Below are 23,873 nucleotides of genomic sequence, written 5' to 3'. Positions count from 1 at the left end.
GAGTGTGAATAACAAGGAAAGAAGGGTAGGTCAATGACCTTGAACTCCTGGCAGGAACCAGAAATTTAGAAAAGGGGTGCTTGTGATGGGCTGCCATTTTTATGTGTAGGTCCACGATAGTGCTATCTGGGGCTCCATGCCGCATTTGCAGCCCAGCCGCTGGGGCTGGCCTGATCTGGGTGGGTCTGGGCAGCGATCTTGGGGCGGGGCGGAATTCCGAGAAGGGGGGCGCGCAGTCGGGGTGGAGTGGGAGCGGCATAGCAGGGCGGAATGGGCGTGACCTCGAGGAGCCCCGCCCCGTCCCGCTTAGACAATGCCCTGGAGCCGCCAGACCGTCGTGCCCCCGACCCACCGTAGTACTTGAGCTCGCCTACCCGGGGACCCCTCAAAGCCAAAGCTCCGGTCCCCGACTCTTGAAGGCTACTACTCTCTTCTTCACCAACTCTGTCCTCAGGGGGGGTGGGGCTCCAGCCAAGATCACTGAGCGGCAAGAGCAGCGGTGGCCGCTGGAGGTGAGTCTGGGGTGGGAGGTGTCCTTTGGACCGTGTGCAGACCGGAGTTCCGGAATGCTGGACCCGTGCTTGCGCCGGGACAGTGCGGAGGGTCGACATTTGGGTGCGGAGCTGAGTCGAGGTGGACTTTGGGGAAGATGGGTCAGGAGACTGGGGGACCATGTCCTGGCGCCCCGAGTGGCGCCTGCTCCCCAGAACCACGCCCCCCAATTTCCCCGCCCCTCGGATTTTGTTTTAGACCTCTCCCAGTCCTCCGGGACTGAGTCTGGTTTACACTGGGTCGCGCTAGGGACGGAGTGACTGGGGTGGAGAGAGGATGTTTAACTCCTTAGGCTCTATTCCCTTCTCCTTGACCCTCTCTCCCTTTCTCGTTCAGACATCCAAGGCTTTCATCCCCCAGGCTCTAAGTCTCTCCCCAGCTGTCTCGTCCTGTCCTATCACCCCTGTGGGTTCCTTGCCGCACTTCGGGTCCCTAAGGCAGCGAGCAGCTGAGGGTTAAGGGGGCGGGGCCGCTGCATTTTTGGGGAGTGAGCGCATCCTAGCGGCTGCCAAGAGGGGCGCCTGGCGGGGACCTCTCAAAAACCCCCAAGCAGGGGCAACAGGTGTTTTGGAAATTAGGGGTCCCAATCTTGTTCCTCGGACTCCCCCTAAAGCAGCAGATCTGCGAGGGTGCGGGGTGGAGTGAGGTCCGCAGGAGAGGAAGGTCTGGAGGGGGTGGGGCGGAGTGGGAGGGGCAGCCGGAGAAGGCAGACGGAAGACCCAGGCGCTCTTAACCATCCCCCTACGCCCTTCTCTGCATGTCTCTCTCTCTGCCTCCCCCTTTTCTGTTTCTTCTCCCAGACAGGTGAAGTAGAAAGAGAAAACTAAGAAATCAGCGCAGCCGGAGGGGGCGTCTGTGTGGATGGGATGGGGACGCCAGGGGAGGGGCTGGGCCGCTGCTCCCATGCCCTGATCCGGGGGGTCCCGGAGAGCCTGGCGTCGGGGGAGGGTGCAGCAGCTGGCCTCCCGGCTCTGGACCTAGCCAAAGCTCAGAGGGAGCATGGGGTGCTGGGGGGTAAGCTGAGGCAGCGATTGGGGCTGCAACTAGTAGAACTGCCTCCTGAAGAGTCGCTGCCGCTGGGACCGCTGCTCGGTGACACCGCCGTGATCCAAGGGGATACGGCTCTAATCACGCGGCCCTGGAGCCCCGCCCGCAGGCCGGAGGTGAGCGCCTGGGCACGGGTTCGAGTAGGGGGGAAGAAGGATCTGGACATCCCGGGCTTTAGGGAAGAATGGGGGTGGAAATATGTTTCACTCCTTCTTCTCCTGCCCTAAGGTCGATGGAGTCCGCAAAGCCCTCCAGGACCTGGGGCTCCGAATTGTGGAGATGGGGGACGAGAACGCGACGCTGGATGGCACTGATGTTCTCTTCACCGGTGAGGCTGGGGTGCCTGCACCCTGGGGCTTGAGACAGGGAGGCTGACTTTGGGAGAATGGGCCAGGTCGAGCCTTGTTTCCAACTCACTCGCGCCTCATACCTCGACCACCTCCCTGGGCTCAGGCCGGGAGTTTTTCGTAGGCCTCTCCAAGTGGACCAATCACCGAGGAGCTGAGATCGTGGCGGACACGTTCCGGGTTAGGAGCGGGGATGGGAGTGGGGGCAGTCGGGGGTGGATGGGGTCGGAGGGACCTGGGCGGGGAGGAGAGGGGAGGGACTAGGGGTCTGAGGAGGAAGTGGCTGAGAGTAGCCTGTGTTTAGGCTATCCCTGTCACTGAATACTTTCCCTTGTTCCCTCTAGGACTTTGCCGTCTCCACGGTGCCTGTCACAAGCTCCTCCCACCTGCGTGGCCTCTGCGGTATGGGGGGACCCCGCACCGTGGTGGCGGGTTCCAGCGAGGCTGCCCAAAAAGCTGTCAGGGTGAGAAGGGGCGGGGCTGGGTGGGGCAAGTTGGGGGCCAGCCAATGACAGTGGGCGTGGCTCTAGGCCCAGGAGGCGGGGAGCAGGGCAGCTCTGAGAATTAGCTCCAACCCCTACCCTCACTGTGCTGTCCATCTATGTGAGAAAACAAGTTACTATAAGCGGGACAGGCAGCTGGAACACCGAGGAACAGGGACAATTAACATCGTCTTCCGGGGTTTCACGAAATTCTCTGCTGCTGCTGCTAAGTCGCTTCAGTCGTGTCCGACTCTGTGCGACCCCATAAACGGCAGCCCACCAGGCTGCCCCGTCCCTGGGATTCTCCAGGCAAGAACACTGGAGTGGGTTGCCATTTCCTTCTCCAATGCATGAAAGTGAAAAGTGAAAGTGAAGTCACTCAGTCATGTCTGATTCTTATCGACCCCACGGACTGCAGCCTATCAGGCTCCTCTGCCCATGGGATTTCCCAGGCAAGAGTACTGGAGTGGGGTGCCATTGAAGGGCACCTAATCTGTGTCTTGAAGGATGGATAGGATCGATGGGTGGGGTCTGGAGTAGCTGAGAAGTGGATAGCAGGTGGAAAGAACTGCCTGTGAGTCTGAGGTGGAAATTAGCAAAGTTAATTAAAGCACTCAGTATCTGACACATAGAAACTGACATGTGATTGCTGTTATTATTCCACAATAATGTGACTCTGTCCTCCGCCCTTAGCGGTAGGTAGTAAGGCAGCAAGACCCAGTTGTGGAGAGGCTGAACCTTGCGTGTTTCCTCTGTCTTCTCCCCCAAGGCAATGGCAGTGTTGACTGATCACCCCTATGCCTCCCTGACCCTCCCTGATGATGCAGCAGCTGACTGTCTCTTTCTGCGTCCTGGGCAGCCCGGCCTGCCCCCTTTCCTCCTGCACCGGGGAGGCGGGGACCTGCCCAACAGCCAAGAGGTGAGAGAAGGCAGGAGCTCCAGCACCACCCCCAACCAGAGAAATGGGGCTCAGGCCTTCCTTGTGGGAGGAGGAAGGGGTGCCTTTTCTAGAAGCCCGAGTGGGGCCACTCTGAGCTGGCTGAAAGGGGGCCCCGCCTGTGGGTCTTGGAGACTCACTCCCTTCTTCCTACATGCTGTCCTCCCTGCAGGCACTGCAGAAGCTCTCTGACGTCACCCTCGTACCTGTGTCCTGTTCAGAACTGGAGAAGGCTGGTGCTGGGCTCAGTTCCCTCTGCCTGGTGCTCAGCACACGCCCCCACAACTGAGAACCCAGCCTGGGGGTCCTGGCTGACCAGGGGTAGAATGGCATAGGAGTAGAAGGGGAAGGAAGGTTAGATAGAGGATGGTGATTAGGCAGTAGTGGGGAGAAGGCCCCATATAGAGGAGGGCAGAGTGAGAAAAAGGACAGAGGCCACTGGGTGAGTCGTCTCCTCAAGAACTAATAAAATAGAACTGACCTTTTAGACTGGACTGTGACTGGTGTCTTACTGAAGCAGAAGGACAAGGGCAGGGCTGAAACCCCAGGTGGGGATTAGTGCTGGGGAGGAGATCTCCTTCATTCATCAAACCCTCACTCTGCACACACCGACTCACTGTCCATCCCTGTTGTGGGGGCTTGGGTACAAGATGGAGAGGAAAGAATTTCTCTTGTGGGGAGCATGTACAGGGCAGAGAAGAGAAAATATGAGTGAGTCACTCACTGAATTTATCTAAATGTCAGATGATTCAGAGACTTGGAGATCAACAGCCCATTGCTGAGCTGATAGGAGGAAATGACATTTCCAGGGACATTCATTTCACTCATTTACCGAGGCTTAGCAATGAGAGAAAAAGGGTCAGTCTCCTGATATCAGGGAACTCACAGTACATGAAAATTTCTTATAAATTGAAATACAGGTTGTAAGGGAACAATTCACAGGAGGCTGTTGCTATGAGAGAAATAAGGGGCTCCAGAGAGCATCAAAGTATATGCAGGAGTGGGCCAAGAGGGTCAGAAATAGCTTTCCAGAAAAGACTACATTTGAACTGAGTCCTGAGGATAAATAAGAATTAGCCAGGCGCATGGTGAGGAGACAAAGGGTAACCCAGGAAGAAGGAACTGCACTGTGCACGGGCATATTTGTGGGCTGGGGAAAATTTCTCAAAGGCTGTCATGTTCTAGGCATCAAGTGACAGAGATAAGCCTGGAGAATAAGTAAAGTACTGTAGCACCTTGAAACCAAGGCTAAGGGCCAGGACTGAAATACTGCTGAAATGCAGGTGGTCAGGAGGTTAGCATTCGGGGAGACTCTGGTTTCAGCGAGGAGAGCAAGGGCAGGAAAATGAGATGAGGCTATGGGAAATCCAGGGAGGAACGGAAGAGAGTACACTCAGGTGGCCGTGCTGGACATGAAAAGGGTGTGGATTTGACAACAACATTAAAATAGAAAGACAGGACTTGGTTTATCATATGGGAGTGAGAGGAAGGAGGTTACATGACTCCCAGTTTCTGGCTTGGGCAACAGGGTTGATCAAGAGAAGATGCATGGGAGGGAGGATTAAATAAGTGGCTTGGGAGATGATAGTGCGTTGGCTTTTGGACCTGCTGTGTGCAAAATGCCTAGGGTCAGCCAGGCAGGGGTGTCTGAGGGACAGTTTGGAAATCTCCTATCAGAGATGGGAACTGGAAGGAATTCTGGGTGTTGTTTGCAGAGTTAAAGTAAAGGCTGAGGACTGGCTGTGGATGACAGCATCCTAGAAGAGGGAGAAAAGCAGATATTAAAAAGACAAACCTGGAATTGTGGGGAATACTGTGGGAATAGGGAGGAAGGAAACGGAGTCCAGCAGAAAGACACCAACATTAAAGAAAAACAGCTTAAATAAGAGAGCAATCAAAGGTCAAGCCAGATGAATGCTAACAAAACATCTAGTGGGTGTGGCTATTAACACATCACTGGCAATTTCAGGGATACCAGGTGAGTAGGAGGAGTGAAGGGAAAAATGGAAGAGACAGGTGTAGGCCCTTGGTTCAAAGAGCTTGACTGTGAAGAGAAGTGAAGAGACAGGAAAACGATCTAGGAGTTGCTGGTGTCTTAAGGTGAGGAAACAGGTGTGAGAGATGGGTAAGGAAGGACCAAGATCAGCAGCAGAGAGAGCCTGGAACCTAGGTTGCTCAACTCCCAGTCTAGTGCTCATTTCTATCCCATGGTGCCTTCCTTTGCCAGGTGAAGGGCCAAGAAGGGGAAGGGTGTAATGGAGATCTGGGAGCCCTCAGCTTGTGAGGTTTGCTGTAAAGGCTTCCCTTCAAACTACAACAGCATAGATGGTGGAGGCATCAGCAGGGACCACTGGGGACAGTCGGCTGGACCTTCTGAGGGCCATATGATCCAGGTCTGCGTAGAGCAGGCTCTGAAAGGTGGGGAGGAAGGCAGGAGGGTCTCAGAAGTCTGACTCCCCTGGGTATCCAGGCCTCTGTCTTTCTCGGTCCACTAGACTCAAGGATCCTGGCCAGCCCCCATCCTGCCCCAAGCCCTTACCGGCTCCTGATCCAGGTCCCTTGGCATCTTGGGCTCTTCCTCCTCTTCTGGCCTCTGGGGCTCTGCTTTCACGAGTGGAACTATGTGGGGGGGACAGAGCTGAAGGATTGAGAGAAGGTGACCAACTTGTCTGCTCCCAGCAAGGGCTCAGACTCAAGCACTGGGTGGGGAATGTGCGGAGAAGGAAAATTGCGGGGGAGTTAGTCTCACCAAATCTGGGGGTTGGTCGAGGCGGATGAGGGGGCGAGCGCCTGTAAGAGATGGGTAAGAGTCTTTGAGAAGCACTAACCTTGTTTTGCTTCGTTCTGGCCCACCCCCGTCCCCCACGTGCCAACAACGACCCAGCCAGTTTCAGGCTCTGACCAGGAAAACAACGTAGGTTCCACCCCCACAGACACATCAACCCACGCGTGGAGCCTGCTCCGCCCCCAGCTTTGCCTCCACCCACCAGCCCTTGGCCTCGCCCCCTAGTTCTAACCTCTCCCATTCATCTCCAAACCACACCTGATCTAGCTTTGGTCTTTGAAAGTTCTGGGCCTGCCCCTCCCTCCTCGGGTCAAAACCCTTTCAATCAGGCTCCGCCCCTTGTGCTCACCTGCGCCGCCAGCAGGCCCAGCCCAATACTCCGAGGCCCAGCACCAGCCCAGCGCCCAGCAGCGGGATCAGAATGTGGGAATACGACGAACCTGGGCGATGGTTGGAAGCGGGGTGGGAGTGGTTGATGCCGAGGTCAGGGTGCGGGGACAGAGGGCTAGCCGCACCGCCGCCCCCCTCAAGAACCCCCAGCCGAGGCCTCTCTCCCTGCCGGGGCCGTGTGTCAGAGTTAGGTCCCCTGCGCATGAAGGCATAGACCTACCCAGAGCTTTGCAGTAGGCCCGGTCTCCCAGCACATGAAGCTCCGTACGGCTCTCCTCCTCTTGGCGACCCTTGCAGATAAAGGTGCCAGAGTCCCCCGCGCTCAAGAGCAGCTCCAGTCGCCGGATACCAAGGTCCAGGGCATTTATGCGGCCAGCAAAGGGCTGGGCGGGAGACACGGTGGGGGTCCCGCTCGGTGAGGCCCACAGGATCGGGCGGCGTCCTTTGGACAAGCCTCTGCAGGCCGGGAATCTAGGTGCCCAGACCCAGCGCGTGGGTTGCGAGACCCCTATGCAGGAGAGATTCACTCGGTCTCCGGGGTGGCCGTTCAGTGAAGCTATGGGAGGCCAGAGGCGATGGTTAAGGCAGGACCATAGGGCAACACGATCCTCCCACTTAGTCCGATGGCTCTCCCGTGCTGTCTTGCCATCCTGGATCTTCCCATATACATCTCACCCTCCTCCCGGCTCAGTCTTTCCTCCCGCCATTGCAACTTTACTGGGATGGCTTACCCCCTGGGTCCCCCTGGGCCCTCCACAGCAGCAGCAGCGGCAGCAGCAGCTGCAGAACCACGGTCATGGCTGGGATGTGGTGGGAAGAGGGCAGTGAATCAGCGGAGGAGACCGGAGGGAAATCAAAGGGGGGTGGAGGAGGAGACCGCGGGTCTGGGGGCACCGATAAGCGGTAGGGGAGGGGCCACCAGCTGCCCAGATCCCTCTGGGAATTCTCAGAGGCAAGTTCACAGCCCTTAACCAGTGCTCACTTAAAATTCATGCTGGGATCCTTTACACAAGCACTTGCGCAGTCGTCAACTCTTGCAGCATAGCAGTTGCAGGGAGCACTACAATTTCTGGATTCTGGCTGTCTGAATTCAAATCTTGATTTCACTATCTACTAGCTGCGAGATGTGCACAAGTCACTTCTGTGAGCCTGTTTGCTCATCTGTAAAATGGGCATAAAGGCACCTATCTCATAGAGTATTTGGAGAACTAAATCAAATAATACATAGAAAACACCTAGAACAATGTCTGAGTCATAGGAGCACTATGTGCTTGCCATTGTGACTATTCCTATTCCTATTTTAGCTGCTACCTCGCCTCTCTGCGCCCATTCTGTCCCTGCTGGCCCAAGGAGCCGCACCCAGCTGAGCAGGTTTTGGCTCTAGCAGATGCACAGCCCCACACCCTCGGCCTTCACTGCACCAGAGGAACCAAGGCCAGGCCAAACCCAAGTGGAGCCAGGGCAAGGTCCTGAGAAGCTTCAGGGGTTCTGAGGCAGCCCCTCCTTAACAGGCAGCTCCAGCCCTTGTCTCTGCTGCTATGACATCACACAAACTCATGGTGACATCACAAACCCTACTCCTTCATCCCATGGCTGAGCAGGGCTTGGGAAAACAAAGTGGGGGCTGAAGTGAGATGAATTTGATGCTTAATTCCTGCCTACATGCCCCTACCAGTGCCCCCCAGGGACCAAAATTTGGTAGTCAGCTGGGGCTGCACCCCATTGTCCATTTCCCAGGAACCAGGAGATGCTCCTACCACCCCAGCCGCTATAACATCACAGGGGCCTTTAGTGATACTTCTCCAGAGGATTAGGCAGACAGAGATGTTACTCCTGGGGGCCAGGAGGGTGTGTCTTAGACGGAAACCAAGAAGCAAAATGGAGTTAGTCACTGCTGCACCTGCCCTCCCCATACCTGTCTCTTCCCATCCCCATCCCACTCGTCCACTGGGTCCTGCTTAGCCCTTCCCTAAATGGGGAAGGAGGGGCCACCAGAGGCCAGGGAGGGAGGGACTGTTGTGATTATAAACTCCAAAAAGGCCACTGAAGTCCCAGAGCGAAAGCCAGATCCCTGAAGTCCTGCTCTGTCGGCTGCTGCCGTTCTCAGGACCCCCACCATGAGGGCCCTTCTCCTGCTCTCCTTGTCTGCTCTGCTCTGCTGGGTCTCAGGTGAGCCCCTGGGGCCCCTCAGGATGTGGTTCACCTGGTCAGGATTTTTAAACCCTGCCCCAGCCACTGTCCTTGGTACCCATGGATCCCAAGCGCCCTCGGACCCAACTGCCTCGGCTCTCCTGTGCCCCTGTGACAGGGTCCTTGCTCTGTTCTCCCCCATCTCCATCCTTCAGCCTCTTCCCCACCTCCAAAACCCACTCTTCTAACTGCCCAGGGTTACAGGTTCCCGGTTCCCCAATTCTCATAAACTCTCATATCCAGTTCCCCTTCCAACCTCATTACAGGATCCAGTTTACCTGCTTTCTCCTCTCTCCACTCAGCCAGGGTGTTCTCCCAGAAAACTAAGCATCCGGCTGGGGCTTCTTTTGCTACCCATCCTCCCATCTACTCCATCAGGGACTTTGTGCTCTGTCCCTCAAGCAGTGGTCTTTCCTAGGTCCCCTCCCCGCCCAGCTCCCCCCTGGGGTGCATACTTCCAGGGACACAAGCTCTGTGGAGGATTCCAGGGAGCCAGGGAGATTGCCCAGCCTACTAGGGAGAGAATGTCAAGGTTGCTCACCCCCAGGATGAGGTGGGTTTCACTGAGAGGTGATCACCAGGCTCCTCCACCCATGGCCTGAACTCTTCCTTTTCTCAAACCTTGAATCAGATGTGGCAGGAACCATGGGAGTGCCACCTTCTGCACTCATCCTCTCCATTTTGGTAAAGTGCTCAGATCTATTCTGATGATCTGCCTCTTAGATACTACTCCTTTCTGTCGGAGACCCACCAGGGTGGGAGGATTTATTTTGGGTCTGCTTCCTCTTCCCACACCCTTGGCAGCCCCAGGAGGTAAAGAATGCTTTGTTTACCTGGCCCCCCCAGGTGGCTTTCTTGCCTGCCTTAAGCTCCAAGCCATTCCTGCAAGTGTTATAACCTCCACGATTGATTTTTTACTTTGAATATTTCTTCCTATTTCATCTCTTCATCTGTAACCTTCTGAATTCCTTCATCTCCTCCCTAGACACCTACACATTCCTTCCCAGTGGTAGTCTCACATTCCATCCGCCCCCAGCCCCATTGTTGGTAACTGCCCCTCTTGACTCATCTCCAGATGGGTTAGAGTGAAGAAGGATGTTTAGGGTGTGGGCCATTCACAGACCAACTCCACCCTCACCCACTTCTACATTTTTTTTGCATCCCTTACCTGTTCTGTCTCTAGCAGACCAAACAGGTCAGAACCCCAACTTGACTGACTCCTCTCCAACCCCACCCACCAGCTTGGCTCATCCCTTGGTGAGTCATATATTCTGTCACTTGTGTCTTCCCAGCTGATATTCGATGTCACTCCTGCTACAAGCTCCCAGTGCTGGGCTGTGTGGACCGGAAGTCCTGCCGCCTGGAACCAGGACATCAATGCCTGACAACCCACGCGTACATTGGTATCATCCCCTTCGTCAGTGGGGAGGGGGACCAGTGGGGGACTCTATGGCTGGGGCTGAGGTGGAACAGAGAACTACAGCAATGATAATATTTGGCCAAGGATTACTGTTTCCCAGGCACCATCCTGTATCTTCACATGGGTTGTTTGAATTTATGTTCATGACATCCTATGATGTGGATGCTATTATTATATTGAGGAAACAGCCTCTGAAAGACACAGGAACTGGTCCAAAGCTTCATGGGCAGCAAGTGATAGGCCCAGGATTGGGGTGCGGGGGCAGGGTAAGGAAGTGCACGAGAAAGGTTAGACTGAGAAGAAATACAGAAGGGCAGGGCCAGGGGCAGAGTTGGGAAGGATGGAAGCCCAAATGGGGTGCATGGCTGGGGCGGGGGGGAATGGACCCAGGCATGCCGAGTGCCTGTCTTTACTAACCTCTTTACTCCCTCCTAACCCCAGGGAAGATGTGGGTTTTCTCCCGACTTGACTGTGGCACGCCAGGAGAGCCCTGTAAGCCGGCGGTCAACCAAACCAACCAGAAGGGGGGTCTGACCTATCACACCACCTGCTGCAGCCAGGACAACTGCAATAGCCCAGCCCCTCGGCCCGCGCCAGCCCTGACCCTTGTCTTCCTCACTTCCTTGGCTGGCCTTGGCCTCTGGCTATTGCACTGAGACTGGCTCCATGGCTGCCCCTCCTTCCATCTGCCTTCGCCTGAGCCTCTCTTCTTGTGTCTCCATACCCCCTGCTTCCTTTTGCTCAGAAAAGCATCTCTCCAGATCCTTCACATTGCTTTAACTAGACCGGTCTCTCCATCCATCTTTCCACTCACGCCCTCCACTCTGCTTTCCCAGAGAGACCCTTCCCATTTCCCTCGACACCACTCCAGATCCTCCATTGCTTCCAGGGAGAGCGCCCCACTTTGCTTCCTGTGCTTTCCTATGCCCTGTGTGAAGAGCAATTGGAATCTGGGCCTGAAATGGAGTTCTGTCCTGTCCCCAGTGAAGGCTGCCAGGAAGCACCCAATAACCTCACTGACCCTTCAAATCCTGGCTCCCATACATACCTCATCCCCATGCCCACCCCTTTCCATTCCGAGTAATAAATGTGTAGAGCCGATCTATTGTGTGTTTATTGTCAGAAGATCTATTGTCAGCACCCCCTTCCAGCAAATAACACTCTCAGCCCCCACCCTCACCAAAGGGCCCTTCAGGGAGTTTCTCTGGGAGGCCAGGGTTGGGGCAAAGGGAGAAACTGGTTTTTCAGAACTGTCCTTTCTTCCAGTGTCTGGGGGTGGCCCAGTATTTGGAGAAACAATCTTTATCCTATATTTAGGCCACACCTGTGTTGTACTGCCAAGAAGGAGGTGCAAGCCTGGCTTGCGGGCTCCTCAGAAGTGGTAGGAGAGTTGCACAGGGATGGGACCTGGGCCCCTCCTTCCAGGCCTCAGTCCCTCAGGTTAGAGTCAGAGGCCTCACCTGGCCTAGTAGGTGGGGCACCAAGGCTCTGTCCTGCCACAGTGTTTACATTTCCTTTCTTGATTCCAAATAGTCATACTGGGAGTCAGGTTGCCAGTGGGGGGAAGGGGAACAAGCCCAGACAACCAGACTCACTGATTCCTGGTGGCCGGCCCAGAGCCTGCTCTCCTCAGTGATCCTTGTTGCTAAGAAAGACTCTCCCTGGCAACAGGTAGGAGTCACTTTAGGGCAGATTCTCCATTGTCCTTTGGGGTTTAGTTGGTTAAGAAGTGTACCACTGTAGCTAAGTCCACTGATCTTTGATAACCCCTAAACTAGAGCCTGGATGCCCCTGTATTACCCCTTCAGCCCTCCTATCAACAAAAGATGGAATTTTCCAGTCAGCTCTGGAGTGGTCGATAGATTTTAATGGCTCACAGATCTCCTTCATTTCCTTGCTGCCTTCTCCTCCCCTGCTCCCATTACCCTCTCCAGAGTCCTGGCAAGAGCCAGGCCAGTGTGGTGACTGCTGCAGCCACAATGCTCGTGGGGGCTGCAGTGCTCGCCACAGCACCATTGCACAGGTCACCAACGCAGCAATCCCTGTGGGTCGAATAAGTCACGTCTCCCACCACTTCTGTCTCCACTTGATTGCAATGATGGGCTGCCACGCAGGCTGGATGGTGATGAATCAAGGTCACTGAGGCTGAAAGAGAAAATGAGACTGGGGTGTTGAACTCCTGGCTTGAGGACTTGCCTTCTGGGGCAGAGCAGATATGATTTCAAGGAGCCCAAAGGGATCCTCCGCCCCCTCAAAAAACACCTCCCTGAAACCAAGTGATCACAGTTAACATGCTGACATCGTGAAGCCCTAACAGCATCCACTGAAAGGGAGCAACATCACTTATTTCCCAAAACTCAGGACCTCAGTCTAATCACAAGAAAATATCAGGTTAATCCAAATGGCAGGACATTCTCTAAAATAACGCATCAGTATCCAGTAGCAGAGATCAAGTAAAAGTATCAAGATCAAGAAATACAAAGAAAAGGAAAAAAGTGTCAATATCATAGAATCAAAGGAAGACTCAGCACACCGTCACAGAGAGATGACAACTAAGGTAGGAGAGCAAAAGGCGGTGGATCCCGGATCAGAAAAAAGACATGAAAGGGACAGCAGGCTATATCGAGCAAGATCTGTAGATTAGTCCTACTGAACCAGTGTTATTTTCTGATTTTGCTAATTGTACTGCGGTTATATGGGCTTCCCAATCGGCTCAGTGGTACAGAAGCTGTCTGCCAACGCAGGAGATACAGAAAACGAAGATTCGATCCTCGGGTCGGGGAGATCTCCTAGAGATGGAAATGGCAGCCCACTCCAGTATTCTGGCCCAGAAAAGCCCATGGACAGAGGAGCCTGGTGGGCTGCAGTCCATATGCGCGACTAAGACTCTGACTACATGCACACTATGCTTATATAAGACATTAACATTACCGGAAGTTGGGTAAGGATACACAGCGCTAACCTGTACTGTTTTTAAATAAAATTAACTTTTCTGTCAATCTAAAATTATTTTGAAATTAAAAAAATTAGACTATACATACACATATACTTCCCTGGACCTTAGTTGATGCCTGAGAGTAGAAGTTTGGTTGAATATTTTGGTCCCTACCCTCAAGGTAGAGAGCTCTTTCAACCATTTGTGAGTACATGGGCCTATGAGTCTCTTTCTGGAGGGCAGAGAGGAGGGAGGTGAGGCCACGCAGACAGCAGGCTTCCAGGGGCTCAGTGCCAGGAGCCAGAAGGGGCTCCAGGCTGCTTCATTCTGACAGCGGCACCATCTGCCCAGAGCTCAACTGAGCCTGGAAGGTTCTGGAAGCCAGAAGGACTGAAGTAGTAGGGGCTGGAGGCAGGGAGGGGCTGGGAGGAAGAGGGACACACTGAGGACTCACGGTTTCCAGACAGTTTGGTCTGTGCCAGGTCTGGTTGGGGTTTGCGCTCCAGGAAGCCGCAGCGCTCGCCCTCTCCGCAAGTGGTCACCGTCTCTTTGCAGGAGCCGCTGGGGCCTCCACCGCAGTCATAGCACCGCATGCGGTTTCCTGGTGGGAGAGAAGAGGTGCTGGACCAGGCGCTCGGGGGTGGCTGGCACAGGGCGACGGGTCTCTGTGACAGGCGCCCCGGGTGCCTTCTTACCCAAGGCAGCCCCCAGCAAGGTGCCGAGCAGGATCCCAGCACATAGGGGGTTCATTGCGTCTGCCTGTGTCTGTAGCACCTCTCCCTCCCGCCCACCCCCCTCCCTGGTCTTCGCTCTGCCGGCCTTTTATCCCGTTGCCTTGGGCTTTATAGGGCAATAAAAAGGGAGGAAAGAGTCTGTCTCCCCTAGACGGCAGCGGGGCCCCAGTGGGGATAGGGAGGGCCCCCTGGGGAAGGACTCCCCAGGAGAGAAAGAGCGCTCAGCATCCTCTGATGTCCCCTAACTCTTCCATCTCAGAAACACGTCTAAAACGGTGGCCCCAGAACTCCCGGGGTTCTTAAGACCCTTTCAGAGAGTCCTGGACAGTCTTCCTTTTCCAGCTACACATCTGTCAGTTTTTCATCATATATATACTCAATCAAAATCCCAACAGGCTGAATGCAGAAGCAGATGTGAAAACCCATCCATCTTCTATTTCTTCTGTTAAAGTGAAAGTGAAGTCGCTCAGTTGTGTCCGACTCTGTGACCCCGTGGACTGCAGCCCACCAGGCTCCTCCTTCCATGGGATTCTCCAGGCAAGAATACTGGAGTGAGGTGCCATTTCCTTCTCCAGGGGATCTTCCCCACCCAGGGATCGAACTTAGGTCTCCTGCATTACAGGTAGACGCTTTAACCTCTGAGCCACGAGGGAAGCCCCATATTAAACAGATTCCCCAAAGGGTAAAGAAATGCCACTCTTCTCACTATACTGTTGGGAAAGACATTATTTTTTCACAAAAATGTGTTTTGTTAACATGTAACAGTTTCTGACCACTGTGTGGGTCTTCCCTGGTGGCTCAGTGGTAAAGAATCCCCTGCCAAAACAGGAGATGCACATTCCATCCCTGGGTGGGGAAGATCCCCTGGAGGAGGAAATGGCAACCCACTCCAGTATTCTCACCTGGAAAATTCCATGGACAGAGGAGCCTGGCGGTTCATGGGGTCGCAAAGTGTCGGACACGACTTAGGGACTAAATAACAACAGGTTTATAGCTTTATATTTTTTAATGAATCTGTTAAAATGTTCTGCTTTAATTTCTCATATAGCAAATATTGATATAACTTACATAATAAAAATTCTTTGGGGTCTTCAGTAATTTTTGAGTGTAAAGAGGTCCTGAGATTAAAAAATGTTTTTGAAAACTGCTACTCAGTGGATACCTGTGTCTCCTCTGTCTCACTCCCCACCCTGTCTGCCTCTTACTCCTGGTACAGTCTGCCCTGATTCCCCAGGTGCTGACTCTTCTCCCCAGTCTCTTAAGCCCCAGTCTTCCAGACTCTACCCCCGACCCAAATCTTATCCCTGCCTTCCTTCCTAGTCTTTCTGAAGCCTACCCCTGCACCAGTGGAAATACATCAGTCCCTCTGGCCTCACCCATGATTAATTATTTCCTCTAATGTAGTAAAACTGTGAGAGATAATTATGGGGTACGGATGTTGAAGCTTGGGGGATCAAAGGGATGGGCAGCTAGGTGGGGTCCATAGCTGCGTGTGCGGGTGGGTGGTTGGGTGGGGGCTTGCTGAGTCCACACTCAAACACCACTCGCAAAACAGATCTGAGCCAGGGCTGTTTAGGAGAGTGACCTTGAGAGACTTAAATGCACAGAAGGGGAAGACAGACAAACAAAAACAAGGAGATGAAAGAGCAAAGAGCAGCTTGAGACAAGGAGAGGGAGGGAGAGGAGGAGGAGGAGGGAAAGTGACAGACGCTGACAGACACCATTCAAGAGCGACAGACAAGCCGAGAGTAAGCTGCAAGAATAGAGAAGACCCTCAGGGCAAGAGCAGGCTCCTGTAGGAGGCAGGGAGGGTGTGAGAGCTTCAGGGCCAGGAACTCTCCTGTTTCCGGCTGCTGAGTCTGGGCCCTGTTCCGCCTCACCCTCAGATTCACTCCCTAGGTGTGTTTGTTTCCTGGTCCCTCCCTGTCTCACTCAGATGCTCCAGCTCTAGGATCTCAGGGTGCAGGTCACATTCTCCCAGACTCCTGTGTCCCGGGTCCAGACATGGGTACCTCCAGCATCTTCCTCTGCATCCTGTTCCTTGGTGGGGCGCTGGGTAAGGGTGAGCTGGAGAATCCCTGGGGACAGGGAGCAGGGTAGGGCGGTGGTGGTGGCAGGGGTTTGTGGAGGAGCCTGAGAGCTAGGGGTAGGGGGGTGAGGGAGAGGGTGCTGACCTATGCGAGGAGAGAGCTGTAGTGGGTTTGGAAAGAAGAGCTACTGGGAACGGTCTCAGGCCAGCCTGATGAAGTGGAGTAAGAAAGCTTTCCTTTCAAAGGCATTTGAGAATAACTGTCTCTTCCTTGTGGCATCTTTGACAAGCCTCTGTCTCCCCTGACCCTTATCTCACCTCTTGCTTCTTTGCTGGGCACCTTGGTCAATGTTAATTCCTATTTTCTCGTCCGACTCGGCACCATCTGTTTGACTTCTTCACTGGCACCCCCTCCTGGCTCCAGCCCGGCTTTTTGTGTCATTCTCTGTGTCACCTCTGGTTCCCTTGGCTTCTGTTCATGGCTGTGTGTTTCTCGCATGCTCCCTGCATCCCTCATGCCTCCCTGCCTTTTCCTTTTCGTGCATGATCTCCACTCCCTGCTTTGTCTCTTTTTCTACTTCGGTCTGCTTCTCCCTCCGCTTCACCGCTCCCCTTTCCCCACTTTGTGTATCACCTCTGTCTGTGCAGCCCATTCCCAAATCTGGGCTGGGCCTCTCACCTGCCCTGTTTGCTTCTCCTCCCTGACGGATCTCCACAGACTCCACAGGTCTTGCCGCCTCCCTGGCCCAGACACAGCTCCGCTGTTACACCTGCAACTTTGCCAAACCCTGCTACCCTGTTCCCACCAAGTGTCAGGAGGATGAAGTTTGTGGCATCAGTATTGGTACCTCAGGTAGGAGGACTCTGGTCTGATGGATGTTCCCTAGGTCTTCCCCACTGCCATCCAATCCTGCCTTTCGTGGGACCCCATGGCCCTTGCCTCCTTCAGCCCGGCCTCAGCTCCCCCCTCCCCCAACCACTTCTGTCCCATAGAACAGAGTGAGGTCATCGAGCGGAAGGGCTGCCTCCCAAGGGCCGAGTGCTCCCTGCAGGGCCACACCACCTACTGGTCCCGTTCCTACACTCTTCGACACCACTGCTGCGAGCAGGACCTGTGCAACTTGGCTACCACACCACGTCAGCTCCCCAGCCTCCTCCTCATCACCCTGCTTGTCCTCCTGGCCAGCTTCACCTAGGGAGGCCACCAGCCTCCAGTTCAAGACTCCTCCATTGTCAACTGCAGCCCCGGCAACACCGGCACAGAGATCTTTGGAGATTTGCCTAAGAACCTGACCGTGTACAGAGATCTCAGATCCCTGGAGCCAACACCTTCACAGGCCCCTCCCCAAACCTGATTCCTCCAGGCATTGCTCCAGCCCCTGGCTGCCCAGAGGAACATTCCCAGAGCCCAGCCTCATAAAGAAGATGTGCCCTAAATCCTTGGTCTTTTCTAGATGCTTGTTTCTGATGCATTCTGTATTCCCCAGCTCTCTGGCAAGGCAGGTGTTTGAAGGAGTTGTGGGTCCCAGGCAAGGGGATGGAAGGAGTATCAAGTGTGATGAGGAAGAGAGTCCTCCTAGGAAAGATTAATTTGGTAGATCAGGAAGGAAGGCTGGGGAACTATGAAGAGTAAATGTAATAAAAGTGCGATCTGGAAGTTCAGTAACACTGCTCTATGTGTGTGTCTCTGTGTGTGTGTGTGTGTGTACCTGTGCAGGCACGGGTGCTATCTCTAACAGCAAGCTAGAGCTGCTGAGCAGGTTTGGCTGGGGTGCTGGCACCTGAACCACGACTTTCACTTCATCCTCCATCTGTCGTTGGTATCCTCCTTCTTGCCATAGCTTACTTAAGCCACTGCAGCGTAAAGGTTTTTAGGTGACACCTCCAAGAACGCTTTTCTCCAGTGAAGCCCAAGCTTGAGCAGATCACAAAGGGGCTCTTGTGGAGTGGTGAGGGTGTGGCTGGGAGGCCAGCTCCATGCTGCCTGAGACTAGGAGCACCAGCACCCTCTCCCATTCTTCAAGCCCAGACTTGTTCACTCATCACCCAACACGCAGGGCCCAGTTACACACCCCACCAGGGAATTCACCCACCCACTGCTGTGGACACTCCCTCTGCCCAGGGAGATAGCTTGTGTGTGACTCGTGGGGCCCCCAGGACATCAGGGTGATAAGCTGTGCCCTGCTCCGGATGCCACAGGATAAGCAGGGGGAGCGCCTACGATAAGGAGGGAACCGAGGGGTGGAGGCTGGGCAAGGGCACCCCCCACCCGTCCTGATTCCGTCCCCTCCCCTTCCATCTGAGGAAGTCTGGCGTCTGATTAGAGGTGCTGGTTCTCTCTCAATTTCTTCTTTGTGAGGATGAGATGGCAGTGAGGTCTGGCGTAATTTAGAGGTGAGTCTTCTTTCCTTTCTTCTGTCCTTCAATCCTCCTTCTTCATACTTCTAATTTTCCTCTCTCTCTCTCTCCATCTCTTCCCTTTTCCTGTGACTTGAGACTCTTTCCTCCCCTCTTCTTCAGTTTCTACCGTTTGTCCTTTGGTACCCCCATAACTGATTCTTACCACTGCTCAAGTCTCTGGATTCCTGTCTCCTTTCTTCCCATCCTCACCTCTCCCCAGCCCCTGCCAGTGACCCCAGGCTCCCCTGAACTCTATGGTACTGCAGGCTCAGGGCCACCCCCTCCACTGGCTACAGCGAGACAGGAAACCACACCCTTTCATAAGGGACATCATGGAATAATGCTTCTTCTTTCCTTCAGCCCCCAGCCCCTTAACACACACACACACACACACACACTCATATACACACACTCTCACAGACACACACAGCTTGGCTGGAGACCAACCTGACTGTGAAATAGCACTCTCAGCCCCTCCCCCCTTTCCAAGGTTTTCCGGAATCCTTCAGGTGTCAGATAGCCAGGGAGTCAGCAGGTCACACTTCCTAGCAGATGTCCTCAAGATCACCTGGTTTTAGGGGCAGGTGGGCTATGGGTTTTGCAAAGCAGAAAGACAGATTAAGGATACTTCCTTCCTCCACCTCCTCGGGAACCAGCATCCCATCCCCACCCCAACTTCAGTCTCCTCCGGGATTTAAGCCTCTGCCCCCTAGTAGCTCCTCACCTGAGATGGGCCAAATGGATGTTCTCATAGACCTGGATCTCAGGTTTGAACTGAGGAAATGAGGCTTCTGGAGAGAAAAAGCCATATGAAGTGCAGCAGAGAAGTCACCAGGTGACTCAGAGCTCTCTTCCTTACCCCACCTTCTCCCCTAGAGAAGAAGGGTAGAGAGGCACGATGTGAGTCCACCCCTCTGGGAAGGAGGGACTCACTTCTGTGTTGAGCCCCCTGGGCCCTGTGCCTCCGGAGCATGACGCCAAGGACCACAATGGTGAATCCCTGGCCCACTGTGAGCAACAGCGTCAGGATGCAGGCCACATCCCAGTTTGCGGAAGGGGCATAGAGGGCAGGGGAGGCATCCGTGGAGGCTGCAGTTAAGGGCAGGACAAGAGGGATTAGGAGGGAGGCTGGGAGGGGAGTCTGTCCCTTGTGCCCCAAAGAGAGGCTTTCCCCCCATAGTTCGGTGGGTTTTTCCAAAAGAAGACTTCCTTGCCCCTACTATCCACTACCCCACTTAGCCTCTCACCCTGACCTCATGAACCAACATTGATATTGAATGGTGGTGCCCCCACAGGCTACACATGGATGGCTAACTTTGGGTTGGACCATCAACCATAACTGTGATTTTTTTCCTCATGCCCTACACAGTAATTCACCCTTTTAAGAAAATAAGAAAGTGCCTTCTGTTTATTCATTCTTCCATTCATCTACTCCACAGGCATTCGCTGAGTGCCCACCACATGCCAGACCCCAGATTACGTGCTGAGGACGTAGAGGGAAAGAAAACCCCATCACTGCTTTTTGCTTACCAAAATAATGGCCATTTGCTCCTCCCTCCTGCCTTGTGAATGGGTTATTCTACATCCAATAACATTCTTTCTCTGTATAATGGACTTCTTATTGTAAAACAATTATATATTTTTTCTCCTTCTGCCTCCACCATCAATGGGCCATTATAACATCAGTGCATATATCCTTTCTTCAACAAACAACTGCCCCAGCAGTAATTCTTACTTTTTCCTTTCTGCTAAGGGATATTCCACAAAAATCATAGATTATTCACCAGAATTCTTCTTCTCCCTGTTGGCTTATGGTCTATCCGATGAGAAAGCTCGCTTAACCAACCCCCTTTTCTGTTATGGATTCAATCGAGAAAAGAAAAAAAGCCCTCCTCCTACAGGCAGTGGAGGAAAATAACAGCCAACAACAGATTCCCTAGCTAGCAGTAGGGGATGTGTTGGAGGCAACAATTCCTTCCCTTATTGTCACTCAGTTCACCTGCCAGGCTAAAGCTGATCCCTTTGTTCTGAGGCACAAGGCAGTGGGTGATTCCTGGTTTACGTGCCCTGGGCTCAGGAAGCCCCTCCCCAGGACACACTAAGAGCAGGGTAGCCCCATCACCCCAGAAGGACTGCACACCCCCCTTCACAGGACCCTTCCCCTCCTGCCAGGTCACAGCGTCCAGGCTCCTGGCAGGGGCCACAGGACACAGGAGGACAGAGCAGGAAGATCCATCTGCAGCCCTCGCAGAGAACTGGGATCCTGGAGCGGGAGAGGGACTGCTCAGTTCTTTGTCTGGACTTCCCTGGCTCCCAGCGGCCCCTGGTCTGCAGGCTCCCCACTCACCTCTGAGCACGGAGACATCATACACCCTCCAGTTCTGGTACCTGTAGCGCTGAGCCAGCACAGCACACCAGTACCGCCCGGCGTCTCCTGCCTTGGACCCTTCCAGCCACAAAGAGTAGTTTCCCAGCAGTTTGAGCCTGGATTCCCTTCTGGGCTTCCCAGGGTCTGGGGAGGGCCTGGCCACTTGGACGTGGACCACGAAAGCAGTGGAGGAGCCTGCTGCCGGGCTGTGGAACCAGGACAGGAATTCTTCCCTATGCAGGGCAGGTGGTGAAGGACATGGCAGCTCCAGTGCCTCCCCCAGACCGCATAGATGGCCTGGATGCTGTCTGTGGGGACGGGGCATTGTGAGACCAGAGACCTCCATCAGGTCAGCGACCCCACCCCTCCACCTCCCATCCCGGGCTTCCCCCCTTCTGGGGTCCCCCAACACTGGGCCTGACTGTGAGCTCCTTTCTCAAGTGACAGCTACAAAAAAGTGAGACGGAGAGAAGAGGGTAAGGATTTCCCCACCTCTCCTCCAGCGAATGCGGGGATCTGAGGGCAGGAGGGCGAAGGCTGGAATAGCCGACACGTGCCCGTATCCCTTCCTTTCGCTTTTCCTCTTCTGGATGAGCATTTACTTGTCCGCTCTTATTTTCTAAAGGTGCCTGATCTGGACACTCATTGACTCTGAATCTTTCCTAATATTAGAGGCAGGGGGAGGTCAACTGGGGTAGATCTATCTTCTTGAGCCAAACACCTTCCCAGACCCCTAAGGAGAAACAGCAGCAGTCCCTCCCGACCCTGTGGAGAAGTGAAGAATCCCCCTACCCCTCCCTGCTCCTTACCTGCTTCAGCCTGGGGAAGCACACATAGGAACAGAAAGAGGAGGAATAAGACAGCCACGGGGAGAGCTTACCAAGTTCTCTTGCCTGGACCTGCGATTCCCAGGGAGGAAACAAAGCCCAGATAAAAGCCTATATTCCCTAGTCTGGAGTGACATGGGCCTCTGAGGGGGATGGGAATGCCGGGGAGATAAAGCCCAGCTGATCAACTGGGGAAAAAGTAGCAACCACCTTTCCATGCCAAGAAAGGACCAGTTCAGGCCACTCCAAGCATAATCTCCTTACCCTTCAGACTCCACATCGGCTGAAGAACTCAGATCAAAGACTCTCCGTGCTAAGAAGCCTGTGCAGGGGCTTGCTTGGTGGTGCAGTGGCTGAGACTCCACACTCCCAATGCAGGGGGCCCGGGGTTCTATCCCTGGTCAAGGAACTAGATCCCACCTGCCTCAATGAAAGATCCTGCATGCCACAACTATTCATTAAAAAAAAGATCCTGCAACTAAGACCCAGTGCAGCCAAATAAATTAATTAATTAAAATAAATTTTAAAAGGACTTCCCTGGTGGTCTAGTGGTTAAGAATCTGCCTGCCAATTCAGGGGACATGGGTTTGACCTCTGGTCTGGTGGCTTAGTTGGTAGCCTGCCTGCAATGTAGGAGACCCAGGTTCAATCCCTGGGTCAGGAAGATCCCCTGGAGAAGGAAATGGCAACCCACTCCAGTATCCTTGTCAGGAAAATCCAATGGACAGAGGAGCCTGGCAGGCTACAGTCCATGAGGTCACAAAGAGTTGGACATGACTGAGTAACACTTTCAGTTTCTGGGAAGGTCCCACACGCAGTGGGCTAACAGCCCATGAGCACAACTACTGAGCCTGTCTTCTGGAGCCCATGCCCCCCGAAATAAGAGAAGCCTGTGTACTGCAATTAGAGAGTAGCCCCCTCTCACCGCAATTAGAGAAAGCCCTCATGCAGCAACAAAGACCCAGCACAACCAAAAATAAATAAATAAATAAAATTTAAATGATAAAAACAAAGAAATACTAAAAAATTAAAAAAGAGAGAGCGAGAAGAAGCCTATGCAGAAGAGGTCATGGCTGTCCACCTCCCATCAGTCTGAAAGTACATTTCATGCTCTCTCCTCCAATTCAGGAGACTAGCCATGAGGGAAGAAGCTGAGTCTTCATGTTGGTTTCTAGGGAATCCAGCCCAAGTCAGCATACTCAGTCAGAACTCCCTAAATGACTGAGAATGACTTCCTTTGTGGCTGCCTGGCACATTCCAGACTGCTTCTGAGCCCCTGATGAATATATTAAGTCGTTACTCAAGGAGAAGAATAGCAGGGGGCCTAGAGAAATCACTGATTTATCCCTTTGCCCCAGAGAGGATTCTCTTAAGGTAGCTCTTCATATTTCTCTCATAGTGTCTTACTGTGTTATTTATTTTTAAAGGCTATGTTTGAAATTGTTTTTGATGAACTATTTCATACACACCAAATACTACATCTAACATACAACTGTACAATGGCTAAATAAACTGTGGTATATTCCCATAACGATAGCAACAAGAATGAACAAGTCACAATGACATGCAACAAAGTTGAATCTCACAAACATGGGAGTAAAGTCCGAAACAAAGGGCATGTGCTGTATGATTCCATGTATATAAAGTTCGTTGTTGTTGCTTAGTCACTAAATGATATTGGACTCTTTTGCGACCCCATAGGGGAGAAGGCAATGGCACCCAACTCTAGTCTCTTGCCTGGAAAATCCCATGGATGGAGAAGCCTGGTAGGCTGCAGTCCATGGGGTCTCTGGGAGTCGGACACGACTGAGAGACTTCACTTTCACTTTTCACTTTCATGCATTGGAGAAGGAAATGGCAACCCACTCCAGTGTTCTTGCCTGGAGAATCCCAGGGGCAGGGGAGCCTGGTGGGCTGCCGTCTATGGGGTCACACGGAGTCGGACACGACTGAAGCGACTTAGCAGCAGCAGCAGCGACCCCATGGACTGTAACCCACCAGGCTCCTCTGTCCATGGGATTTCCCAGGCAAGATTACTAGAGTGGGCTGCCATTTCCTTCTCTAGGGGATCTTCCTGACCGAGGGATCAAACCCGTGTCTCCTGCATTGGTGGGCAGATTCTTTACCCCTGAGCCACCAGGGAAGCCCAAATGAGGGGTTGTCATTGCTTGTTGACTTGTTACAAGGATAATCTTGAATAAAGGATAATTTTGAATTAAGACCCAAAAAAAAGGAGCCAGCAGGCAGGTTAGTGGAGAGGGAGGAAAGTCAAGAGCGTGTGCAGCAGTGAACAGGGTGTCACCAAGGGCATGGGGACTGATAGCGCTGGGGACCCTGAGAGGCTGCTTACACCAGAACAGGGCAAGCATCTGGATATTTGCACACTGAGCCCCACCCTCATTTGTTGCTGGGGGGTGGGTGTGTTAATGT

The 23,873-nt window shown here is 53.6% G+C and overlaps 6 protein-coding genes across 10 annotated transcripts in view; 3 read left to right on the top strand and 3 right to left on the bottom strand.

Moving 5' to 3' along the window:
* The first annotated feature begins 283 nt into the window (after positions 1-283).
* DDAH2 (dimethylarginine dimethylaminohydrolase 2) lies at positions 284-3,857 on the top strand. 3 transcript variants are annotated; one of them, XM_040250299.1, is made up of 7 exons: positions 284-512; positions 1,353-1,715; positions 1,828-1,927; positions 2,053-2,126; positions 2,291-2,410; positions 3,198-3,347; positions 3,538-3,857. In XM_040250299.1, exons 2-7 carry the CDS (start codon positions 1,419-1,421, stop codon positions 3,652-3,654), a joined length of 858 nt encoding a protein of 285 aa, XP_040106233.1. In that variant the 5' UTR covers positions 284-512; positions 1,353-1,418; the 3' UTR covers positions 3,655-3,857. The 3 variants fall into 3 exon arrangements, with proteins under 3 accessions (XP_040106233.1, XP_040106235.1, XP_040106234.1); XM_040250301.1 differs by lacking the exon at positions 284-512 and adding an exon at positions 537-1,114; XM_040250300.1 differs by lacking the exon at positions 284-512 and adding an exon at positions 537-1,215.
* A 1,022-nt stretch (positions 3,858-4,879) lies between these two features.
* MPIG6B (megakaryocyte and platelet inhibitory receptor G6b) lies at positions 4,880-7,352 on the bottom strand. Of its 2 annotated transcripts, none has more exons than XM_040250304.1 (6): positions 7,272-7,352; positions 6,761-7,096; positions 6,500-6,590; positions 6,115-6,155; positions 5,905-6,003; positions 4,880-5,776 (listed from the first exon to the last, which is right to left on the bottom strand). In XM_040250304.1, exons 1-6 carry the CDS (start codon positions 7,336-7,338, stop codon positions 5,703-5,705), a joined length of 708 nt encoding a protein of 235 aa, XP_040106238.1. In that variant the 5' UTR covers positions 7,339-7,352; the 3' UTR covers positions 4,880-5,702. The 2 variants fall into 2 exon arrangements, with proteins under 2 accessions (XP_040106238.1, XP_040106237.1); XM_040250303.1 differs by having other exon boundaries at positions 5,905-5,984.
* Positions 7,353-8,537: 1,185 nt separating this feature from the next.
* Positions 8,538-11,251, top strand: LY6G6C (lymphocyte antigen 6 family member G6C). Its single transcript, XM_040250298.1, has 3 exons — positions 8,538-8,709; positions 10,023-10,133; positions 10,592-11,251. Exons 1-3 carry the CDS (start codon positions 8,658-8,660, stop codon positions 10,804-10,806), a joined length of 378 nt encoding a protein of 125 aa, XP_040106232.1. The 5' UTR covers positions 8,538-8,657; the 3' UTR covers positions 10,807-11,251.
* A 746-nt stretch (positions 11,252-11,997) lies between these two features.
* LY6G6D (lymphocyte antigen 6 family member G6D) lies at positions 11,998-13,879 on the bottom strand. Its single transcript, XM_040250294.1, has 3 exons — positions 13,781-13,879; positions 13,540-13,686; positions 11,998-12,295 (listed from the first exon to the last, which is right to left on the bottom strand). The coding sequence occupies exons 1-3, from the start codon at positions 13,833-13,835 to the stop codon at positions 12,072-12,074; spliced, it is 426 nt and encodes a 141-aa protein (XP_040106228.1). The 5' UTR covers positions 13,836-13,879; the 3' UTR covers positions 11,998-12,071.
* A 1,502-nt stretch (positions 13,880-15,381) lies between these two features.
* On the top strand, positions 15,382-17,514 carry LOC120870554 (lymphocyte antigen 6G6e-like). 2 transcript variants are annotated; one of them, XM_040250296.1, is made up of 4 exons: positions 15,382-15,614; positions 15,756-15,875; positions 16,576-16,701; positions 16,842-17,514. In XM_040250296.1, exons 2-4 carry the CDS (start codon positions 15,824-15,826, stop codon positions 17,042-17,044), a joined length of 381 nt encoding a protein of 126 aa, XP_040106230.1. In that variant the 5' UTR covers positions 15,382-15,614; positions 15,756-15,823; the 3' UTR covers positions 17,045-17,514. The 2 variants fall into 2 exon arrangements, with proteins under 2 accessions (XP_040106230.1, XP_040106229.1); XM_040250295.1 differs by lacking the exon at positions 15,382-15,614 and having other exon boundaries at positions 15,713-15,881.
* A 1,067-nt stretch (positions 17,515-18,581) lies between these two features.
* Positions 18,582-23,873, bottom strand: part of LOC120869757 (lymphocyte antigen 6 complex locus protein G6f-like) — a 6,904-nt gene continuing 1,612 nt past the window's right edge. The window contains 7 exon segments of the mRNA XM_040249033.1: positions 18,582-18,837; positions 18,973-19,039; positions 19,182-19,337; positions 20,248-20,511; positions 20,596-20,904; positions 20,907-20,924; positions 21,426-21,491. Of these exon segments, the coding sequence (XP_040104967.1) occupies positions 18,813-18,837; positions 18,973-19,039; positions 19,182-19,337; positions 20,248-20,511; positions 20,596-20,904; positions 20,907-20,924; positions 21,426-21,491 (905 nt within the window). The 3' untranslated portion in view covers positions 18,582-18,812.

The sequence above is a fragment of the Oryx dammah genome, unplaced genomic scaffold (assembly GCF_014754425.2).
Source record: "Oryx dammah isolate SB20612 unplaced genomic scaffold, SCBI_Odam_1.1 HiC_scaffold_11, whole genome shotgun sequence".
In the NCBI taxonomy this organism is placed as follows: domain Eukaryota; kingdom Metazoa; phylum Chordata; class Mammalia; order Artiodactyla; family Bovidae; genus Oryx; species Oryx dammah.
This window is presented reverse-complemented; position numbering and strand designations above follow the sequence as displayed.